Source organism: Heptranchias perlo, chromosome 25 (genome assembly GCF_035084215.1).
Source record: "Heptranchias perlo isolate sHepPer1 chromosome 25, sHepPer1.hap1, whole genome shotgun sequence".
Lineage (NCBI taxonomy): Eukaryota > Metazoa > Chordata > Chondrichthyes > Hexanchiformes > Hexanchidae > Heptranchias > Heptranchias perlo.
In genome coordinates this window covers 28,174,270-28,196,165 of record NC_090349.1, presented here as the reverse complement: position 1 = coordinate 28,196,165, position 21,896 = coordinate 28,174,270, and the positions used below count along the sequence as shown (strand labels likewise).

The following is a 21,896-nucleotide window of genomic DNA, read 5'->3' as shown; positions in this document are numbered from 1 at the left end:
GTTCATTGCTTTATGCTTTAATTCAATGGAATTGTATTATGAAACTACATATTTCATTATGCCCAATATCACCAGTCACTGAAAGCAGAAATGCAGTTGGGGTGAAGGGAGGTGAACTTTCAATGATAAGAAAATGGTCTCCCTCTTCAAATCTAGAGAACGCAAGTTAATTATTTCTACTTTGTTGGTAACATTTAGCATCTTTTCCTCCCTGTGAACACCCAACATTGTGGCTCTCCCCCTCTACAAGGAGCCACTCAGCCATGCTCAGGGACAGGAGGATCCTTTCCAGCCTGAATGCCAGGGAGGGACCGTCAGTCAGGATAGATCAGGTTTGGATGAATGAGATAGTGTACTTTGCCTGCGCTCAGTTTTCTATTATCAGACACCCTCCAAATCATCCAACACTGGAAAAGGGTGATGATCTGCTCAGAGGTGCCCACCGACACTCCCGTAATTGGTGACAATTGAGCAGCTTCCTTCAGAAAGCGAAGAAAATAGGGGGTGGGGGGTGGGGAGAGTAGGAAAAAGGGAGAAGGACTAGATCAAGGAGCACCTAACATTGAAAGTACTTGTCACACCCAGACCCAGCTACCTACTCCTTTAAATGGTACACTTTTCCATTTTCTGGACGAACACACGCACGCACCATTTTTTTTGTAAATTAATTCATATTTTAATAACATTTAAGCAATCCCAAAAATCAATTTACATTTTACAACTAGCAACCAGAGGCCTGTCCAACACTTAACATCACAGCTACAGGGCCCAGCACTGGATCAGTTCCTGAACCAAAAAAAAACGAACTTTAAGCTTATATCAGACATCAGCACACTCTGGTTACCATGCGACTAAAGCACCTGTCGAAGGTTTCATGAATAAAATCTTAGACATTAACATTTAGATGATGAAATTACTGCAAAATGACAGTTTCCTTACTCCAAACTCCTCACTTTCATCTCTCTTGCCTCCTGAGAATAAGGAAGCTTGTTGTAGTGGAAGAGTAGCAGCACCACTTAAATACAATACATATCTTGGAGGATTATAACTGCAAGCATATGAAAATACTTAGAAACTAAGTATAATTAAATAAGACTTTCATGGAAAATTAAAGAACAATATAGTTCATTGAGCCATACTTCAGGCTGAAAAATCATCCATAAACTAATTCCAATAATATAACAGAGGGTTGATTAGACCTAAAGTCTCTTTCCTCCCACCTCCTTCATTTTTCTTCAGCCTTAGTTTCTAGAAGACCCCGGGTCGGATGCTCGTAACAGCTCAAACATTTTAAGGCTCATTGCCTGCCTTACCTGCATTACATGGCCTTTTAACTACTTCATACACTATATTCAGTTTACCCTTAAGTAGCAAACGGGGCACTTTTGAAGGACATTCCACACATTAAAGGTGTAAGTGTAAAACAGTGATACAAAGTTTCACGACTGTGTGCAAGAGTTCAATCAATTGAAGTAGTAAACAGAATTCAACTGAATTTCCTGAAGAAAATTAGCTAATCTTATTCTAAGTAAACTGTTTAACTACTAAATATTGTAGAAAACCAGAGGCCTAAATGTCTGTTTTATGCTGACAGCACAGGCATCTTGAAGATAACAATTCCTGGTCTTCAAAGTTTACACATCAACTTGATGGATGAAACCATTGTGAATATAAAGTCAGCAGATCTCTGCTATCTTTCACCATTCTGACGTCTCTGCAGCATTGTGATAACGCTATCAATATCTTCTTCAGGCACCTGAGGGGGAAAGAAAAAATAAGCTGACTAATCTGCCCAAACAAAAAGAATTCAAATGTTTTCATTTTTATAAAGATACCTCTTCCTAAGCAAAACCCCACACCTTGACTATTCCTCAAGTGCCGAGCCACCAGGTTCCAACCAATGCAGGGGTATCATCTTCAGTTAAAAAAGTGCTTGCATCCAAAAATATACGATTTTCCTCTTAACTCCTGCCTCTTGTACAAACTTCCCCTCCCACCTTGTCCCATCACTAGTGTCAGTCTGCCCCATGCTCTGGAATTCTTTAGCTAAACTTTCTGCCTCTCCACCTGCCTTTCCATCCTTAAGACTCACCTCTTTGACAAGTTGCTGGTCACACCTCCCAATAACTCCTTTTTTTGTCTCAGCGTCTATTATTTTTTCTCATACCTCTTAAGTACCATGAGATTTTCATTTACATTAAAGACGGTATATAAATGCACATAAATGAGAGACTTAAAAAGATTGGTCTATTCACTTTAGAGGTGCATGGACTTAGGGGTGATTTGATAGAGGTATATAAAAGTGTTAAAGGACTAGATTGTGTATTCATATTGATAAGATTATGTAATAGATTGGGGTCATGCCTAGATGTTATGCAAGGGTAGGGGCTAGGTTAGATTAGCTGTTAGCTGGTTCTTCTTTTCCTAGAGGATATTAGACCTATCGGAGCATGTTGCCGGCTTCTGGGGCGAGTACTCACTCTGCAAACCTTCAAAAGAGAGCTGGACCAGTTCCTATCTGGGGCAGAGATTACACCTCATAAAAGTTAGGTGAAGTACCAGGTCATAGAAACATAGTCAATGTGGTCTCCTTGACTAGTTTTCATCTGCCTAAGGGGGTTGTGGAGGAATTTTCCACTTTTTCCCCCCCTAATTCGCCTTGGGGTTTTTTTTTAATCTGATTTTTTTTTGCCTCTCCCAGGAGATTACATGGCTGCTGGGGGTATCTAATCATGATGATTCAGGCATCATGATTGTGTGGGGCAGGCCTTATGGACCAGATGGTCTTTTCCTGCCCGTCATTTTTGTAAGTTCAAACGTTCGTATGTTGTTGTTGCTGTGACTTCCAGGGTTCTCAGTGTCAGGTCGGGTAAGCTGGAAGCCTCACTTTCTGCCACTACTTCCCCTAGTCCCACAAATCCTCCAGACAGCTTAGCCCTGGATCTTGCACATGGACTGGAGGAAGCTCTCCTGTTGCAAGCCTAGGAATTATAAGCCATAAAGGAGAATGGTTTAGACATCATAACATAAAGGTAGCGCTCTTTAAATATTACATAGAATGTAGTTATGTAACAGAATCCTATGTAATATGGAATGATTATATTATTGCACTGCAGGGGCAGAGCTTCAGTTATAGGAAAGCTGGGAGAATCCACAAAGGATTTATACCCTGCCATCGATTATTCCACGATTGCTTTATATCTGTCTTAACACTAACATAAATTACACTAATATGGTGGGGGGGGGGGAATGGGGAAGGATATATTGAATAGTTAGGATTTTAGCCTGAAATGACAAGATTTTAACCTTCTCTCCTCCTCCCCAAGAACTTTGTTTTCCACTAGTTTGTGTGAATAAATTCTTCCTCCCCCAGGACAGAGTCTCATCCTCCCATCACTACCCAGCCCCACATTGCCCAATGGCTCATTCTTCTTCTCAGCAACATGTTTTCAGTTTTCTGAAGGAAAGCCTCAAGTGCCAAGTCTCTCTCAGACAAAAGGTTCCTTTGCCACTCCCAGGAGCAGGTTCAGAGCCCATCACAGAATGCAAGCAGTAAAAGAAATCCTATAGCCCAGACACTAAATAAATCATGAAAAGCCACTAAGTTCCACCTGCTGTTTGACAAAAACCTCTTCCGCCTTTCTCCATTCATTGATCTATCTTGAACTGATATGCTACAATGTCCATTATCTTTAAAAAAAAACTGGCACCAGATATAGCAGTCGATACATAAATACATAAAGAGAAACAGACTTTTACCAGCGCATGGTCAAAATTGAAGGTGCTGATGTAGTAAGCGGAAATGTCAGCATTTGCAAGAGGCTCAGAGATCTGTGCAACAATCCCGCATTCATCTGAAGAGACAGATTAAAACAATCAGGGTTTACAGATAAGAAAACATTTAGATCAAACAATTGACATCACTGTATCGCAGCTCACTGACAACAGACTTAATGAAGTGGTTTTTAAAAACTATGTTCACTGCATTTCACTACCATTTGGATGGCTCCTCCACCAACCTAAACCCTGTAAATGACTTGTAATCTCAACTCCAGCGTTTGGTAAAAATGATATACAGTGGTGTCATCTTCTCACATGGACAAGTGAAGAGCCGATAGTTGAGGGAGTTTCATTTGACATTTAAGTTGAACAAACTACTGAACAGAAAAGATCATTGGTTGCTTTTTATGTAGAGATCTCAACATCAGCAGCTACACGCCTTACTGCACAGATTAAATTTGTACTTAAGATAGCATGAAGATAGACCCAGGATGGCATCACAAACTTCTAAAATCAGGCCTAAAATGGAAGAGATCAGAAGATACAGAATCTACTTGGGTTACAATGTTGTACTTTTTTTCTTGAGTATGAGCAATTACGGTCTGGTTCTCTCTTTATTCAAAGGGCGAGGGATAACTGATGGACCGATAAAAAGCATCAAAAACAGAACAAAATCTTGGATGCCGATCTTTGATTTTGTGCAATTTCTGTCTCAATCATAAAATGCCATACAAAAGGGAAATTTGGCATGTAGATGCTTGGAATGTAAACTGTTTGCAAGCAAATAAATGAAACTGTAATCCCATTACACAGCAGCACATATTAAAAAAAGGAAAAGAATCACAATCTGCTAAACATTCACTATGAAAGATATCCATTTATATTTTTCAACCATTCATAGTCAACAGACAAAAAAAAAACTAGCTCATAAATGAGCAACAGCCATTAGTCAACTAGGGCTATTACAGTTTGTTATTGTCTCAGACCTGCATTCACAATCCATTGAAATCATCGCTCCATGTCAATTACACACTATTTTTTCCTCTAAGCATACAGTGAATCTGGAATTTGTACATTGACACAGACATTAAAACAGACCAAAGTATTAATTAAATGGAAATGGAAACCAGGACTTTAAGAGGTTGTCTGAATTGATTGTAGTGTACTCGATTGTGTTGCTCAATGGGTGGCATTGAACAAATTTAAGATTTAGCTACCTATCACCAGATCTGGCTGGGCCACACTCTCCACCAAAACCACCCACTACTCCACACACTCCCCCTTGCCCTAGCCCTGAACCTGTGTATCTCTCTAGTTTCTGCCCGATCTCCCCATATTCCCTCTCTGAGCTCATGTCGTCCATGAGACCCACCTCCTGCTGCCTTAGCTCCATTCCCACTAAACTCCTGCCCACCCCCCACCCCAAATCCCCTTCCTGGCCCCCATGCTAGTTGGCATTGTAAATGGTTCTCTCTTTCCTGAGATGATCAACATTCTGATTTTATTTTGTAGGTCTGGGGCAAACGTTGGTTTACTGAAATTCTCTCTTATATTACAGGCATTGAGTACTTTCTTCCATCTTTGGATAAAATGAGAATGGAATCTTCATTTGGCCTAGAGTCTTCCCTCTCCCTTTCAAAACTGCCATCATCACCACCTCCTCAAAAAGCCCATGCTTGACCCCTCAAACCTAGCAAATGACCACCCCATCACCAACTGCCCTTTCCTCTCCAAAGTCCTTGAATATCTTGTCGCCTCCCAAATCTTTACTCTTCTTTGCCACAACGCCCAGAACTCCATTACAATCTCACTACTCAGGTTTCAGCCCCCTGCCACAGCACCAAAACAGCCCTAAGCAAAGTCACAAATTACATGCTCTGTGATTGTGACCGTGGTACAGTATCCTTCCTCAATATGCTTGACCTCCCTGCAGCCTTTCACACAGTCAACTACACCAGTGTTAGCCACATGTGCCTTGCATCTAATGTATTGGATAACAGGGAATTCAGATGTGGCTAATTGCAGTTTTGATTAGTAAATAAAAATAAGACAGATGCACTAGCATTGGCTGCTAGTCCCCTTAAACCCCTGTACCTCTCTCTGCTCCATTAAGACCCTCCTGAAAGCCCACCTCCTTGATCAAGCTTTTAGTCACCCCTCCCAATACCTCCATCTTTAGCTCGGTGTCCATTTTTTCTTATGCCCCCTTGAAGCGCTTTGGGACGTTTTCTACGTTGAAGAAGCTATATAAATGCAAGCTGTTGATGATAGTACTATAAAACTGGAATTTACACAGTTCCTTTCATTTTCTCAGGACATCCCAAAGCACTTTAGAGCCAAAGAATGAATTTTGAAAGGGTGTTACTGTTGTTACACAGGCAAACACAGCACAAAGGAAAGGCCCACAAACAGCACAGAGATGAATGATCAGTTACTCTGTTTTGGTGATGTTGGTAAAGGAATGAATGTTGTCCAAAATACCAGGAGAACTCTGTACTCTTCCTCGACAGTGGCTTGAACTGCGCATGTGGCCTCCTTTAACATCTCCTATGAAAGACAACACAACACTCCCTCAGCACTGTACTGACGTGTCAGCCGGGATCATGCGTTCAAGTCCTGGAACGGGGCTTGATCCCACAACTTTATGACGCAGGAGGAGAGAGTGCTACCACTGAGCCTAATCGACTTTTGTTGCAGAACTTGCCCCATCTTCAAGCCGATACTGAATTTCTCATATTCCTCTCCAAATTGAAAGAAAAAGTATTTAAATATGGTTTAATAGGATACCAAGAATTTACTTGAACAGTACATTTACAAGGACCACTTTCTTGTAAATCTAGCTCCTAAAAACAAAGATTGTGAGTTTGTGCGATTTAAAAAATAAAACTAAAAAATAGTAAAAGCAACTGCACATGTTCCCCAATCACTAGCCTACATTTGCTTCCTATGAACAGTTAGAAGCCTTTGCAGCAATGACATAGGTAAATAAAAGCTGATCAATTTACAATATTGCTAGTCCAATCAATAACTTTCCTCCTCATTTAACTTTAGTGTTGCTAAAAAAGCAAACCATTACATTTAGTAGAATGAGTGAACAGACATCTTTTAAATAAAAAGGTATGGAATTAAAAGGCTCCCAACCATGTGTATGTTACACATTTGCTAAACCTGCTATGCTGCACTTTGCAGCAAGAGGGCAGGAGTTAGCTTGTGCCTGAAGCTGCTGGATTCACCTAATTCTTCCATACTGCCAGTGTAGTTGTTTTTACAACATTTTCTAGTGAGCTATAGCTACTGTAAAGTTTGGCACAATCGGACATTGCACATTAAAAGGAAACCCACAAAGAACATGCAGCTGATCCAACAGATGCTAAAAGATACTCATGAATACCTACAAGTGTTTGCTCACCAATTGCTATAGTAACCAGTTATGTCTGCATTCTCTATTCGTTTCATCTCTCGACTTGGTTCCTTAGAACACTGCAACAAACCATTTTACTGTATGTTCCAACATTGTTTACTGTTCTGGAAAAGCAATAATTTTCAGCTGCAGAATATTTAAGTATTTTAATTAATTATACCTTGAATTGTTATTCAAAATTGCCAGTTAAGTGGCTCCAGTATACTTCTCTGTGACACAGGTGATAGTTAAAATTCAACAAGTGGCTAAATCCTAGGCAGTGGCTCCTCTGATCGCTATGAAGACCAATGTAGGACATTTAGTCGGAGCCACTGGACACAACAGCCTGTGACGTTGCAATGCATTATCTGTACGTTGCTGATTTTCAGTCTGGTTATTGTTTATAAGTTCCGTCCAAGGCCCCACGGTTTGTTTATTTCTTAACTTTTACATCCGGTTCCAAAACAAATACTGTGCACTTCGAAAGGAACGCATGAAAAACGGTGGTACTACTGCAGCTCATAAAATTAGACAGTCCAGTGCCGTGCTCTACAGTAGTAACAGTATAAGAGGACATGGACATGACATCAGAGAGAATGTGTGTGTGTTTTTTTTAGTTCATTCATAGGATGTGGGTGTCGCTGGCAAAGCCAGCATTTATTGCCCATCCCGAATTGCCCTCGAGAAGGTGGTGGTGAGCCACCTTCTTGAACCGCTGCAGTCTGTGTGGTGACGGTTCTCCCACAGTGCTGTTAGGAAGGGAGTTCCAGGATTTTGACCCAGTGACGATGAAGGAACGGAGATATATTTCCAAGTCGGGATGGTGTGTAACTTGGAGGGGAACGTGCAGGTGGTGTGGTTCCCACGTGCCTGCTGCTCTTGTCCTTCTAGGTGGTAGAGGTCGCGGGTATGGGAGGTGCTGTCGAAGCAGCCTTGGCGAGTTGCTGCACTGCATCCTGTGGATGATGTACACTGCAGCCACAGTGCGCCGGTGGTGAAGGGAGTGAATGTTTAGGGTGGTGGATGGGGTGCCAATCAAGCGGGCTGCTTTGTCCTGGATGGTGTCGAGCTTCTTGAGTGTTGTTGGAGCTGTACTCATCCAAGCAAGTGGAGAGTATTCCATCACACTCCTGACTTGTACCTTGTAGATGGTGGAAAGGCTTTGGGGAGTCAGGAGGTGAGTCACTCGCCACAGAATACCCAGCCTCTGACCTGCTCTTGTAGCCACAGTATTTATATGGCTGGTCCAGTTAAGTTTCTGGTCAATGGTGACCCCCAGGATGTTGACGGTGGGGGATTTGGCGATGGTAATGCCGTTGAATGTCAAGGGGAGGTGGTTAGACTCTCTCTTGTTGGAGATGGTCATTGCCCGGCACTTTTCTGGCATGAATGTTACTTGCCACTTATCAGCCCAAGCCTGGTCTTGGTGCATGCGGGCTCGGACTGCTTCATTATTTGAGGGGTTGCGAATGGAACTGAACACTGTGCAATCATCAGCGAACATCCCCATTTCTGACCTTATGATGGAGGGAAGGTCATTGATGAAGCAGCTGAAGATGGTTGGGCCTAGGACACTGCCCTGAGGAACGCCTGCAGCAATGCCCTTGGGCTGAGATGATTGGCCTCCAACAACCACTACCATCTTCCTTTGTGCTAGGTATGACTCCAGCCACTGGAGAGTTTTCCCCGATTCCCATTGACTTCAATTTTACTAGGGTTCCTTGGTACCACACTCGGTCAAATACCACCTTGATGTCAACGGCTGTCACTCTCACCTCACCTCTGGAATTCAGCTCTTTTGTCCACATTTGGACCAAGGCTGTAACGAGGTCTGGAGCAGAGTGGTCTTGGCGGAACCCAAACTGAGCATCGGTGAGCAGGTTATTGGTGAGTAAGTGCCGCTTGATAGCACTGTCGACGAAACCTTCCATCACTTTGCTGACGATTGAGAGTAGACTGATGGGGCGGTAATTGGCCGGATTGGATTTGTCTTGCTTTTGTGGACAGGACATACCTGGGCAATTTTCCACATTGTCTGGTATTTGCCAGTGTTGTAGCTGTACTGGAACAGCTTGGCTAGAGGCGCAGCTAGTTCTGGAGCACAAGTCTTCAGCACTACAGCTGGGATGTTGTCGGGGCCCATAGCCTTTGCTGTATCCAGTGCATTCAGCCGTTTCTTGATATCACGTGGAGTGAATAGAATTGGCTGAAGACTGGCTTCTGTGATGGTGGGGATATCGGGAGGAGGCCGAGATGGATCATCCACTCGGCACTTCTGGCTGAAGATGGTTGCAAACGCTTCAGCCTTGTCTTTTGCACTCACGTGCTGGATTCCACCATCATTGAGGATGGGGATGTTTGCAGAGCCTCCTCCTCCTCCCGTTAGTTGTTTAATTGTCCACCACCATTCACGACTGGATGTGGCAGGACTGCAGAGCTTTGATCTGATCCGGTGGTTGTGGAATCGCTTAGCTCTGTTTATAGCATGTTACTTCCGCTGTTTAGCATGCATGCAGTCCTGAGTTGTAGCTTCACCAGGTTGGCACCTCATTTTTCGGTACGCCTGGTGCTGCTCCTGGCATGCTCTTCTACACTCCTCATTGAACCAGGGTTGATCCCCTGGTTTGTTGGTGATGGTAGAGTGAGGAACATGCCGAGCCATGAGGTTACAGATTGTGCTGGAATACAATTCTGCTGCTGCTGATGGCCCACAGCACCTCATGGATGACCAGTTTTGAGGTGCTAGATGTGTTCTGAATCTATCCCATTTAGCACGGTGGTAGTGCCACACAACACATTGGATGGTGTCCTCAGTGCGAAGACGGGACTTCGTCTCTACAAGGACTGTGCGGTGGTCACTCCTACCAATACTGTCATGGACAGATGCATTTGCGACAGGTAGATTGGTGACGACGAGGTCAAGTAAGTTTTTCCTTCGTGTTGGTTCGCTCACCACCTGCCGCAGGCCCAGTCTGGCTGCTATGTCCTTCAGGACTCAGCCAGCTCGGTCAGTGGCTACCAAGGCACTCTGGGTGGGGGACTCCAATGTCCATCACCAAGAGTACATTCTGTGCCCTTGCTACCCTCAGTGCTTCCTCCAAGTGGTGTTCAACATGGAGAAGGACTGATTCATCAGCTGAGGGAGGACGGTAGGTGGTAATCAGCAGTAGGTTTCCTTGCCCATGTTTGACCTGATGCAATGAGATTTCATGAGGTCCAGAGTCAATGTTGAGGACTCCCAGGGCCACTCCCTCCTGACTGTATATCACTGTACCGCCACCTCTGGTGGGTCTGTCCTGCCGGTGGGACAGGACATACCCAGGGATGGTGATGGAGGAGTCTGGGATGTTGGCTGAAAGGTATGATTCTGTGAGTATGGCTATGTCAGGCTGTTGCTTGACTAGTCTGTGGGACAGCTCTCCCAATTTTGGAACAAGTCCCCAGATGTTCGTGAGGAGGACTTTGCAGGGTCGACTGGGCTTGGTTTGCTTTGTCGTGTCCGGTGCCTAGTGGTCCGATGCCGGGTGGTCCGTCCGGTTTTATTCTTATTGTGACTTTTTTCAGTGAGATTTTACAACTGAGTGGCTTGCTAGGCCATTTCAGAGGGCAATTAAGAATCAACCACTTTGCTGTGGGTCTGGAGTCACATGTAGGCCAGACTGGGTAAGGACAGCAGGTTTCCTCCCCTAAAGGGCATTAGTGAACCAGATGGGTTTTTACGACAATCCGGTAGTTTCATGGCCACCATGACTGATACTAGTATTTTAATTCCAGATTTTTATTTAATTAATTGAATTTAAATTCCCCAGCTGCCGTGGCGGGATTTGAACTCATGACTCCAGGTGTGCATGCGTGTGTTCATTAGCACTACTACCCTGCCTACATTCTTATGCATGTGCATAATCAACTGTATCCCCTGACATTGCAAAGTTTTTATGAATATTATTGACCTATCTGCAAAGTTACAAAATACAATTCAGTTGCTGAAATCTGAAGCCAACATGAAAAAAAAAAGGACAGCTAATCTTAAGGTTCACCAAGAAAAACAAGGTGACAGACAAGACAGGAGATATGTGCCTGGCAATGAAGCTTGGTGTCAGGAGTATCATTTTGTAAAATTGGTCCTATAGACCAGAGTACCACCCCTGCATATCTTCATTCCATTAAACCCGATTACAGAATGCATTCGCTAAATGTACCTAATTTGGAGCTTACATTCTTTCCAAAAAAAAAATCTTTCATTCCAACTCTATTTTTGGTACATTCTTTAGAGAAAAGTGTTTAATTTTTGTTCAAGTACTTCAAGTGTCCATGAAGGGTTTTGATAAAAAATAAGTACGGAGTAATTGTTTCCACTGGCAGCAGGGCCAGTAACCAGAGGACAGAGATTTAAGATAATTGGCAAAAGAGCCAGAGGTGAAATTAGATTTTTTTTATGCAGCAAGTTATTATGATCTGGAATGCACTGCCTGAAAGGGTAGTGGAAGCAGATTCAATAGTAACTTTCAAAAAGGAACTGCATAAATACTTGAAGGGGAGAACATTCCAGGGTTATGGAGAAAGAGCAGGAGAGTGGGACTAATTAGATAGCTCTTTCAGAGCCGGCATAGGCACGATGGGCCAAATGGGCTCCTTCTGTCCTGCAAGATTCTATACTAAAGGCTGTCTTCAGCTTGTAACGCACTCTGAAAATTATTGCATCTATGCACAAGACCTATTTACTCAGTGGCACATTGTAGGAATATTAAAACCAGGTTCAGTATCCCGTCAAATCTCAAGACTTTTCAACTCCTATCCAACTAGTGAAAAGACAACAGACATTCATACTTACCAAATCCCAGGGGCTGCCCACCTATTCGCACCATCCTCCATAGCTCACTCGAAGCACTTGTGAGCAGCAGGTTGCTGGGGAATCTGTTGAGAGAGGAAGCAGGTGGTCAAGTGAAAACATGGAATGATAAAAGGGCCCATTTGGCCCAAAAAGGCCATCAGTCCATGTCATTGACCTCAACCACTCAAATCACACGAGGGAAAGCTCAGCATAAAAATAAATAATCCTCAAAGATAATCAAGCTGAAGTATCAAATACTCATGCATCCTTACATTCTGCATTATTCGACCCTGGTGTGCTGTCCTCTATACACCCCAACCTCAGCACACATGAAAAGCCAATGATGGGAAAAGGCCATTCAGCCCAAAGCAGATGTTGCTAGCACATTAATCTAAACCCCTTGAAAGAATGGATGGTGTACAGACAGCAGTTTGGGGCGGGGGGGGGCGGGGGGGGTGGGGGTGGGGGGGAAAACTTTGTTGCTACATGTAACCAGGACTGGTTGAAATACTGACCATTGCTTTTAAACTCATCCGCTAGTAGAAGCTGATCAAGTTATCTACCCCTGTATAATGGGCCAACTGAAGCTGCAAGGAAGTTATGCTAAACCTTTGTAAATCTCTGATTAGGTCTCAGCTGGAGTATTGTGTCCAATTCGGAGAAGGATGCCAAGGCTTTGGAGAGGGTGCAGAAGAAATTTACTAAAATGATACTAGGGATGAAAGACTTCAGTTAGATGGAGAGACTAGAGAACTGGGATTGTTCTCTTTTGAGCAGAGAAAGTTAAGGAGAGATTTAATAGAGCTGTTCAAAATTATGAAGGGTTTTGATGAATTAGGAGAAATTGTTTCCACTGGCAGGGGGGCGGGGGGGGGGGGGGGTGGGGGGTGGTGGGCGGGCGTAGTAACCAGAGAACACAAATTTAAGATAATTGGCAAAAGAACCAGGGGGCGGGGGGGGGGGGGGGGGGGGAAAGAGGAGGAGGAGAAATTCTTTTGCACAGTGAGTTGTTATCATCTGAATGCACTGCCTGAGAGGGTGGAGGAAGCAGATTCAATAGTAACTTTCAAAAGGGAATTGGATACATACTTGAAAAGGTAAAATTTTCAGGGCTATAGGGAAAGTGCAGGTGGATGGAATTAATTGGACAGCTCTTTCAAAGAGCTGGCACAGGCATGATGGGCCAAATCGCCTCCTTCTGTGCACTATGATCCTATGTTCAATGAGAGAACGAATAGCAGAAAACCAGTTTCATCTAGGGCTGTTTGAACCAGCACAATCTCAGTAATCATTTGCTGCCACACTTACAAGGCAGATTAAAATTAACCCAAACTGAAATGTTCACTCCCTCTTTTGGATCATCCCAATGCAATGTTTAAAAAAAAAACCTGGTCAAATGGCATGAAATGACAAATCGTAGCATTTACAATACAAAACATCTCCAAATCTGTACTGTAACAAAATTGTCGTAAAAGAGGTTCAGTAAACTAACCTCTTCTGTGTCTGCGTGTCCACTACAATTGAAATATAGCCATCAATCAAGGAAAAAGAAAAGAAACGGATGTAATCAAGATCCTGATCAGCAGATCGAGCCTTCAAACTGCAACAGAAGGGTAGACAAACTTCAGCCTTTCCTTTTGTCAAACAAACACAAATATATTTATTTAAATCTTTTACATTACAAATCAAACACAGGTGCAGCTCATTCAGCTCTTCTCATATTATTTTATTCACGTCAGGATATTGTAAGGAAAAAGGACTGACGTTTAATTGAAGATTCCCCACGTTAACTATTTCAGGTCACGTGGTGAAATTTGGTAGGCCATGCAAAATGTTACACAGAAGATTGAGCAAAAGCCATATTTACTTTACTTAACTGAATACGCTTACCTGTAACTTCTAATAAAAGAGCGAAAATAGAATTACAGAAATTACAGCACAGAAGGCAGTCATTCAGCCCATCACATTTACTTTAAAAAAGGCCCAAGTACAATGGACTCCCAGTTTGAGTATTACAGAAAGCAATTATTAAGTACCATATATCAAGGGATTTATCAGGGGATCTATACCTTGCAGAGTAGAACATTACATCCATGAGAATAGTGGCAATAGCGGGAAGAGTATCTGGGTCCAAGCTCATTACACAGAACTGATTCTTGGGACTTATCACTGGATGAACTGTGGGGCAGGCAGCTGTAACAGAGAATAGTGTAGTTAGGGTTCTGGTTAGGAGCTCACTCCCAAGAACAGACTATGAACCCTTTGTCTTCTCTGGCCTCTAATAATCATTAAAATAAGCAGCTACTTTAGCTTTCCCCTTCCATTTCTCCTTTTATGACCAACAAGGGTTAATGCTTTTACATCTTGACACTTGTTCTGTCAAAATCACTTTTAAAAAAACATTCTTTAAACACAAGTTATTTTTTCTTCTAATAAGCTTCAGCTTCCAGCAAATTTCAATGACCATTTAATTTAAATTACATTGCAGATGTCCCTGTGGGAGTAAACTAAGTTTAGAATAAAGCCCAATTGTATGAAACAAAAGTCCTTTGTGTTTGCCTAGCTTGCCCTCCCTTAAACACAAATAGTTCCAGAAATTAAGTAAAGCTGTCACTGATACCGATGCCTGCAGTAGAGATGGAACATCCTTCAAGAATTCTTAGTTGCAATATACATGCTCATAGTATTTACATTATATATTCTACATTTATGAATTTACCAGTTGTGGGAATGGTCTTTCAAGTGCAAAGAATGAGTGCAGGACTATCTTTCTAAGCCTTTTATCTGATCAGGCCTAAATAGAATGTAAAGGGCCAAGATAAGAAAAAAGCAATTTTAAAAACAGAAAAATGTAAATGGGGAGGGAGTTTTTGAATTAACCCTTATGTGTCTATCACAGAGCACAGTAATGGGTTGAAATGTCCAGCTCACGCCAAATCCGTCAATTTATACAAGTCTGGTTACAATCAAATTTATCATCCAGACACTGTTGCTAAGGGGAATAGGAATTCTAGGAGCACTCGTGCAAGCATCTCAGAACACTACCTAAAATGGGATTAACTTTACTAGCCTAGTCTAAACAAACCAGGTTTCATAAATATAATTATTTTAAATGTCATGTTGTATACTGGTGTGGAGGGAGGGGATAAATTAATGCTCTATGCATGTTTCCATTAACTTAATACAACCTCTTTTTTAAAAAAAAACAAAGGCTATGTTTTGGAATGAGAGTTAAGTGGAGAGGAACACCAGTTCTATTCTTGTGGAAATATGACAATTATGAACACTCTAACCTAGCAATTTTATCTTACCAGTTTTGGGTTTTATAAAGCCATTTGTGACATTGTTACTGTCCACAGGGACAGATTCACCATTTTCCTCCTTGTAAATACTGAACTCTTCAGACAGGGTGTGAATGACTGCTGGTAAGTCACTCTCCCGCACCTGGGCGCACAAATTAAAGAAGATATTAAATACACAAGCAGAAGACAAAATAGTGCAGTCTCTTTACACAGGTGTTAGGGGTCCTATGTGAAGTAAATTTGCTAACAGTCACAGCCCAGCTCTTAGTAAGTGTCAACCCACAGCATAAAATCACCTAGTGTCACAGTAAGTCATCAGTTTTGCACCCTTAGATGACACACCTTAAGGATAGTCATTGGTGCAGTCAATGCACTTATAAGCTGGAGGCCTATACACCTTGTTGAGCAGTGGACAGGGGTCTTTGCTCTGTTCCTGGTCTATACTTTAACTATAATGGACCCAAAAATGCTTGGTGCCAACACTGGATACAAAATGTGATGAATTCACTAGCATTAACATCGTTGAGCAAAAATAAATCAATACTACTAGAAAAAACGGTTTTGTGAAATGCTGGGTTTCTCACGGTTACAATATGTAGTGGAGTATGTCATGTGTCCTTATAGAATGAGCTCAAAGCAAAATTCTCAACCCAACTGCCCTAATTTTGTTGTTCCTGACTTGATCATAAGTACTTAAATTCTGCTCAGTTTCACTTTGGTGGGTTGGTCTTTGTAAAAGAGGCAAGAAGTGCCTTTAAAATGAACATACTGTGCTCTGCCTGTATAGAAGTACCCTCTATAAAAAAGTGCTGTACTGATTGCGGTGCAACCAATACTCAGGTTATATAGTAATTAGCTTGTCCATTGCATAATTGGAGCTTCAGCACAGACATTAAAAGGTGCTCTCCCAAAACACAAAGGAGCTGGTTTAAAAAAAAACATACTTTAGGTTACAACAAAATGCTAGGAGGCCCTGATTAAGTGTGCAGTACTTTTCAGGTCAGTCTTAAATCAATCAATTCATTCAGATAAGTTTGCAACTAAAATATAACTTGATTTATGAGTGAATAATAGAATTCAATATTTATGATCACATCTGCGTCACCTTACAAGAAGATCTGATGCAAATATATGTACAAGATTGCATCATCCCTGTATCAGTTGGCTTAATGCCATGTTGTTCGAGTGGATGATGATTAAACTGCATCAAAAACTGTATTACAGTATCTAAAAGGAGCACCACACAAGATCACAAAATAGTTACAGATGAAGGAGGCTGTTCAACCCATCTTAACTCATCCATCCAGATATGAGACCTACTTTGCCCCATCACATCATTTAACTGACTCCTGAATAAGTCTTCACCTCCATTATTCTACCAGGGAGTCCCTTCCAAGTTCTGATCATTCTTTGCACGAGGAAGTTCTCCCTGACATCTGCCTTATATTTTCTTCTCATCAGTTCTCACCTCTGTTCCTCGTTCCAGTATCTTGGCATACTCTAAAGCAGGGCTCCAGATTGACCTCATCTGTGCCATTTAAATATCTTATTGAAGTATAAAAGCTCCTTTCTCCAGTTGCTTCCTTTCAAGGCTAAAAAGAGCCCCAGTTTCTCCAGCTCATATCTCAATTCTTTGATGCTAGGAATCACCTAGGGTTTCCCTTGGTTCTTGGTGACCAGAACTAAACACAGTACACAAGGCACTGTACAGTTTAATGAAAGAATGTTTGGTAAACCTCTCATTTCAGAAGGAACAAGAGCAATGCATTAAATAGCATTGCCATGCCTCATGTACCACATCACCATGATGCTGTACACTAGAGACACTACAATGCTATTTTAATCATAGCACTTGTTTGTAAATAAATGGGTTTGCCAAACGCACATTTGCATGCGCCTAAAATGATATTCAGTACTGCTTCCCGTAGGATACTGTACAAAACTGAGAAAGAGATAGAGAGCACTCTCACCAATATGAAGTCAGTCTGGTAGGTCGACAACATGAACACAGAGACATTATGTTGTGCTAGGGGAGCAATCACTGATTTCGCTATCTTCGTCACTCCAATCGTCTGAGAACTGGTAGAAGAATGACCATTGGATACAACATTCAATGCCAGCCATGTTGCTTCTGCCACTTGTAAATAGTCCGTTTGAGGCAATTCTGAAACCAAGGGAGAAGGAAAAAAATATATATATTTAGGCTTCCAACAGTACAGGCTAGTTCAACCTTGCACAGTCAGAACATAATATGGAAGAAGAAATGGTAATTCAACCATAAAAACTTTTCTTTCCACAGATCATATACAAAGTTCCAACCCACTCAATAACTTAAGTTGGTGAATAACCACTGGTAAAATTTGCAAGATAAATCCTGGCGAAACGTATCTCTGCCCCGAAGGGAATCTTCGGAATATCAGAGAATCATCTCAACAACCTACGTCATTCATCTTTAATAAGTTGCGTTCCACAGATGACATTTCCATACTCTCAGCAACACAGGAACCATATTTCCTCATTTATTTGATCAACATCCTTCTTATAAACTTGAATAATATTCTCAATTAGATATTCATCCAGCTCCTTCTTTAAAAGGAACTGATCAATGAACTCGTCTGGTTTGGGAGTCTACTCCACTAACCGCCATTCTGAAGAAAAAATAAATTCTTCCTTGACCACAGTCCAAATTCAATAACTTGCTTATATCTATATCAAATTGTCGCAAGACAAAGTCTTGGCTCCTGTCCCCTCTCTATCCTTTCGTCCATGGAAATGAGTTACATTCTGAAAACCCCTTTTAAGATCTTTACTTTCCGTTTGAAGATCGTATCCTGTTTCAGGAGGTGACCACAGCCCCCACTCATTTACATTACTGTAATCAGCTGTCTTTACCGCCCCAGCAGAAACTGAAGACCCACATTTTATCCCCCTAGAAACTGAGCTTGTCCACGCTGTGGAGGAAGACATATGGGTCTCTTATTAGCTACACTCCTGTAGTGAAAAATAAATCCTAAGTTTCAGAATCATCCTGGTAACTCTTCTCTGTTTCAATTTCTAAAAACAAGTCTTCAAATTCAGAACCAGTCCTAGCACAAAGCTGCAACAATAATGGTATGTGAGATGTTTATCTGGATGAAAGAGGCATGCCTGTTTCTGTACATTTATAGTAAAATAAATTTGAAAGCTGCTCAGTACTAACTTCAAATGGTATGACCAAAATAAAAAATTACTACACTCTACATCGAACAATTCAGTAACTTTTTGCACTAAAAAGTTTGAATTACCCAATAATCTGAATTAAGCAAAGTATATAACAAAGCAAAAAGAATTTAGTGCTAAAAGAGATAATTTGAATTAAGTGTCTTTGAATCAAGAGTGGATTGTTTATTCCTACAGAATATGTGGGGTCATTGTATCTGAATCACCCTGATCATGTTTATAAAAAATGTGATAATGGCATCTAAATATTCTTACACATCAAAAGCCATCAATGCTGCATATTGTAAATTGCAAAATTCTGTAAATGTCAACTGTGGCTCAGCTGATAGCACTCTGACTCAGGTGGTTGCGGGTTCAAGTCCCATACCAGAGATTAGAGTACAAAATGTAAGCCGACAGTACTGAGGGAGAATTGCACAGTTAGAGGTGCCGTCTTTCGGATGAGATGTTAAACCGAGGCCTCGTCTGCCCTCCCAGGTGGAGGTAAAGGATCCCATGGCTCTATTTCGAAGAAGAGCAGGAGCGTTCTCCCTGATGTCCTGGTCAATATTTATCCCTCAACCATCACTAAAACAAATTATCTGATCATTATCTCATTGCTTTTTGTGAAACCTTGCTATGCACAAATTGGCTGCTGTGTTTTCTACGTTACAACAGCGACAACACTTCATTGGCTGTAAGGCACTTTGGGTCGTCCTGAGGTTGTGAAAGGCGCAATATAAAAGGCATGTTCCCTTTCTATTAATTTCCAATCCAATAAAAGTACCTGAATGAACCGTTGGGTTCTTTCAGAGCGGTGACTAATTCTTCTCCATGCACAACCATGAATTTGAACATTATACGGGTAGTAAAAGATAAATTATGCATCACTGGTTCTTCTAATTAGCTTGCATTCCAATACATGAGTCATTGAGCCATATCTGATCTGCATGCATACCCTAAAAGATTTGAAGGGGGAAAATGGAAGGAGAGCCAGAAAAGGAATTAAAAGGGCAGAAAATAAGCAAATGAACAGCTACAGAATAAGCCCACTATAGCAGAGGTGTTAAATAGATTAACATCTCTGCCAACATAGCAGAGAGGGGAATTTCGGACAAGCACAGTTAAGCTTTGTATACTAATATCTCATGGGACAATTTCTGGGTCTAAGAATTGTTGGATATGATGTATCATGATTGTCAAAGACATTTAATAAAGGATCTCACAAGAGACCTGCAGCTACAATAGAAGTTATTGGGATAAATTAATATTGTAAATGGAAAACAAAGAGACAAAGTAATAGGAAACAAACAGTACTGAGAAATTCTAATAATTCTGTGACCAGTTGAATACCCCAAGGATCAGTCCTGGGGCCTTTGCCGTTCACAACGGTCATAAATTGTGTGGCAGAAAATATTAAAAGCATAATGTTTAAAATCAGCAGGTATTGGTACTCTGTGTGGAAGAGCAGGGAGTTTAGAAGTTGAACGATCTGTCGGATTGGTTTTATGCCAGTTAGTTTTCAGCTTTCTGCCAGTAGAAAGGTTCTGTTCCTTAAGTTTGTATCAGCCAGCAGACAAGCTACAGCATGTTTCATAGCATAAGAAATTAGCTTCTGATTTAAAGCCTATAAACAGACGCAAAATGTCACCTTAATTATTTTTTGTATCGAGGAGAGTAGTGAAGTGTACAATTCACGGTTTTATACTGTTTATTTACCTGTTCTACTTAACTAAGTCATCTAAGCCTGTTAAGAGAGTGTATTTTTACTCCGCTTTCTGGAGAGAGGAGAATGACTTGGTGTCACATGATGTTAAAATTGGATAGCCATGTGATAAAGGTCTTTAGCTGCTTCCAAGTCTTTATTCACGGAGATTCCCCTTACACACACACATCCTAGATAAGCTCTTCTTTAAAAAGGATACTAGAGAGTCCCCAATTGATAACCACCACCTGAATACAATTAACAATCGCTAATTTAAAATCATACAATTAACATGATACATTCTAATAGCTGACGAACAGAGTAAGGGTTCTCTGTTGCGATCCCTGGGTTCCGCTTTGGTTTAGATATAGGGCAGAAAAAAAGATATATTCTGGATAATAAGGATACGAGATCAGCTTATGGACGTGTGGAGCAATAGCTGATGAACAATTGACAAGTACTAACCACAGCAAAGTTAAACAAAATGAAACAATATATGAGTAGATACACAGACTGCAAGTCTGAAAATTATGCTGAATACTGTATCTAGATGTATAAGAATATAGAAGCACACAAAGTGTGTTTAAATCCCTCCATGGCTTCGCCTCTCCCCATCTCTAACCTCCTCCAGCCCTACTACCCACATTTCCCCCCCCCCACCCCCCAAACTTTGTTTCTCTGACTCTGGCCTCATGTCTCCTCCCCCACTCCCCTTGCCCCACCATTGGCGGTGTGCCTTCAGCTATCTGGGTCCCAGAATTCCTCTGGCATTCCCTCCATAAACCCTTTACCTCCTCGGTTAAGACCCTCATTAAAACATACCTCTTTGACCAAGCTGTTGGTCATCCCTCCTGCTCCTTTGGCTGAGCATCCACTTTCATCACGCTTCTGAAGTGCCTTGAGATATTCTTTCTATATTAAATACATATGGCTATAGTAGCCTTGTGGTTTTGGTACTAGACTAACATTCCAGAGGTTGAAAGTCCAAATCCCACCATGGTAAATTGTGAAACTGAAATAAATGTAATTTGTGGGCAATAAATAAATGCTGCCTTCCCGGTGACACCCACATCCCAATAACAATTTATTCTAATTGGACAAAATGATTCTTTTTATGAGGGTCATTGGAGGAGGAAACAAAATGAGTGTTTTTAAGCAAATCTAGAAAGTTGATAAAAAGGTGGATGTGAAGCCAGAATTGGAAAATTCACGAGATTAAATAATAAGCCAAAGATATCATAACCAAAATTTTAGTCACACTGTCTGGATCATTGGGCGGACAGCATCTCATCCCCACAATATCACATCCAAGTGCTGTTTTAAATAATGGGCTAGATTTTCCACTCAATGAATGTTAATGTATAGAAGATCTGTGCATCATATTTGTGAAAATATCACAAGTGTTTTACAAACACATAATCTGCTGCAAATTTTTACAAAGTCAATCCAGTTTTAATAAATTACCTCTTAATACTTAGAAAGTCATCAACTTATGGCATGTACTGCCATCTAGTGTACCACACATGACTAAAATTAGATTAATTTCCAATTCAGCTGGGAATAGAGGGCTATAATTGTTTGCTTTGAATGACTATGTTCTTATCATTGCTACTACAGATTACTAAAATCTCATACATGAAGCATTGTTTTATTCCTATGAATGAAAATAATTTTTTGCTG

General features: G+C 41.3%; 1 protein-coding gene across 2 annotated transcripts in view; it reads right to left on the bottom strand.

Moving 5' to 3' along the window:
- Positions 1–651: 651 nt before the first annotated feature.
- Positions 652–21,896, bottom strand: part of LOC137342165 (cytosolic arginine sensor for mTORC1 subunit 2-like) — a 52,691-nt gene continuing 31,446 nt past the window's right edge. The window contains exons 3-9 of one of the 2 annotated variants that reach the window (XM_068005889.1): positions 17,284–17,477; positions 15,323–15,455; positions 14,081–14,204; positions 13,504–13,611; positions 12,012–12,094; positions 3,760–3,854; positions 652–1,756 (exon numbers count right to left, since the gene is read on the bottom strand). In XM_068005889.1, coding sequence (XP_067861990.1) covers positions 1,691–1,756; positions 3,760–3,854; positions 12,012–12,094; positions 13,504–13,611; positions 14,081–14,204; positions 15,323–15,455; positions 17,284–17,477 — 803 coding nt within the window. In that variant the 3' untranslated portion in view covers positions 652–1,690. Of the gene's footprint in view, positions 1,757–3,759; positions 3,855–6,215; positions 6,328–12,011; positions 12,095–13,503; positions 13,612–14,080; positions 14,205–15,322; positions 15,456–17,283; positions 17,478–21,896 lie in introns of those variants that run through there. The other variant, XM_068005890.1, reaches the window with a different exon arrangement.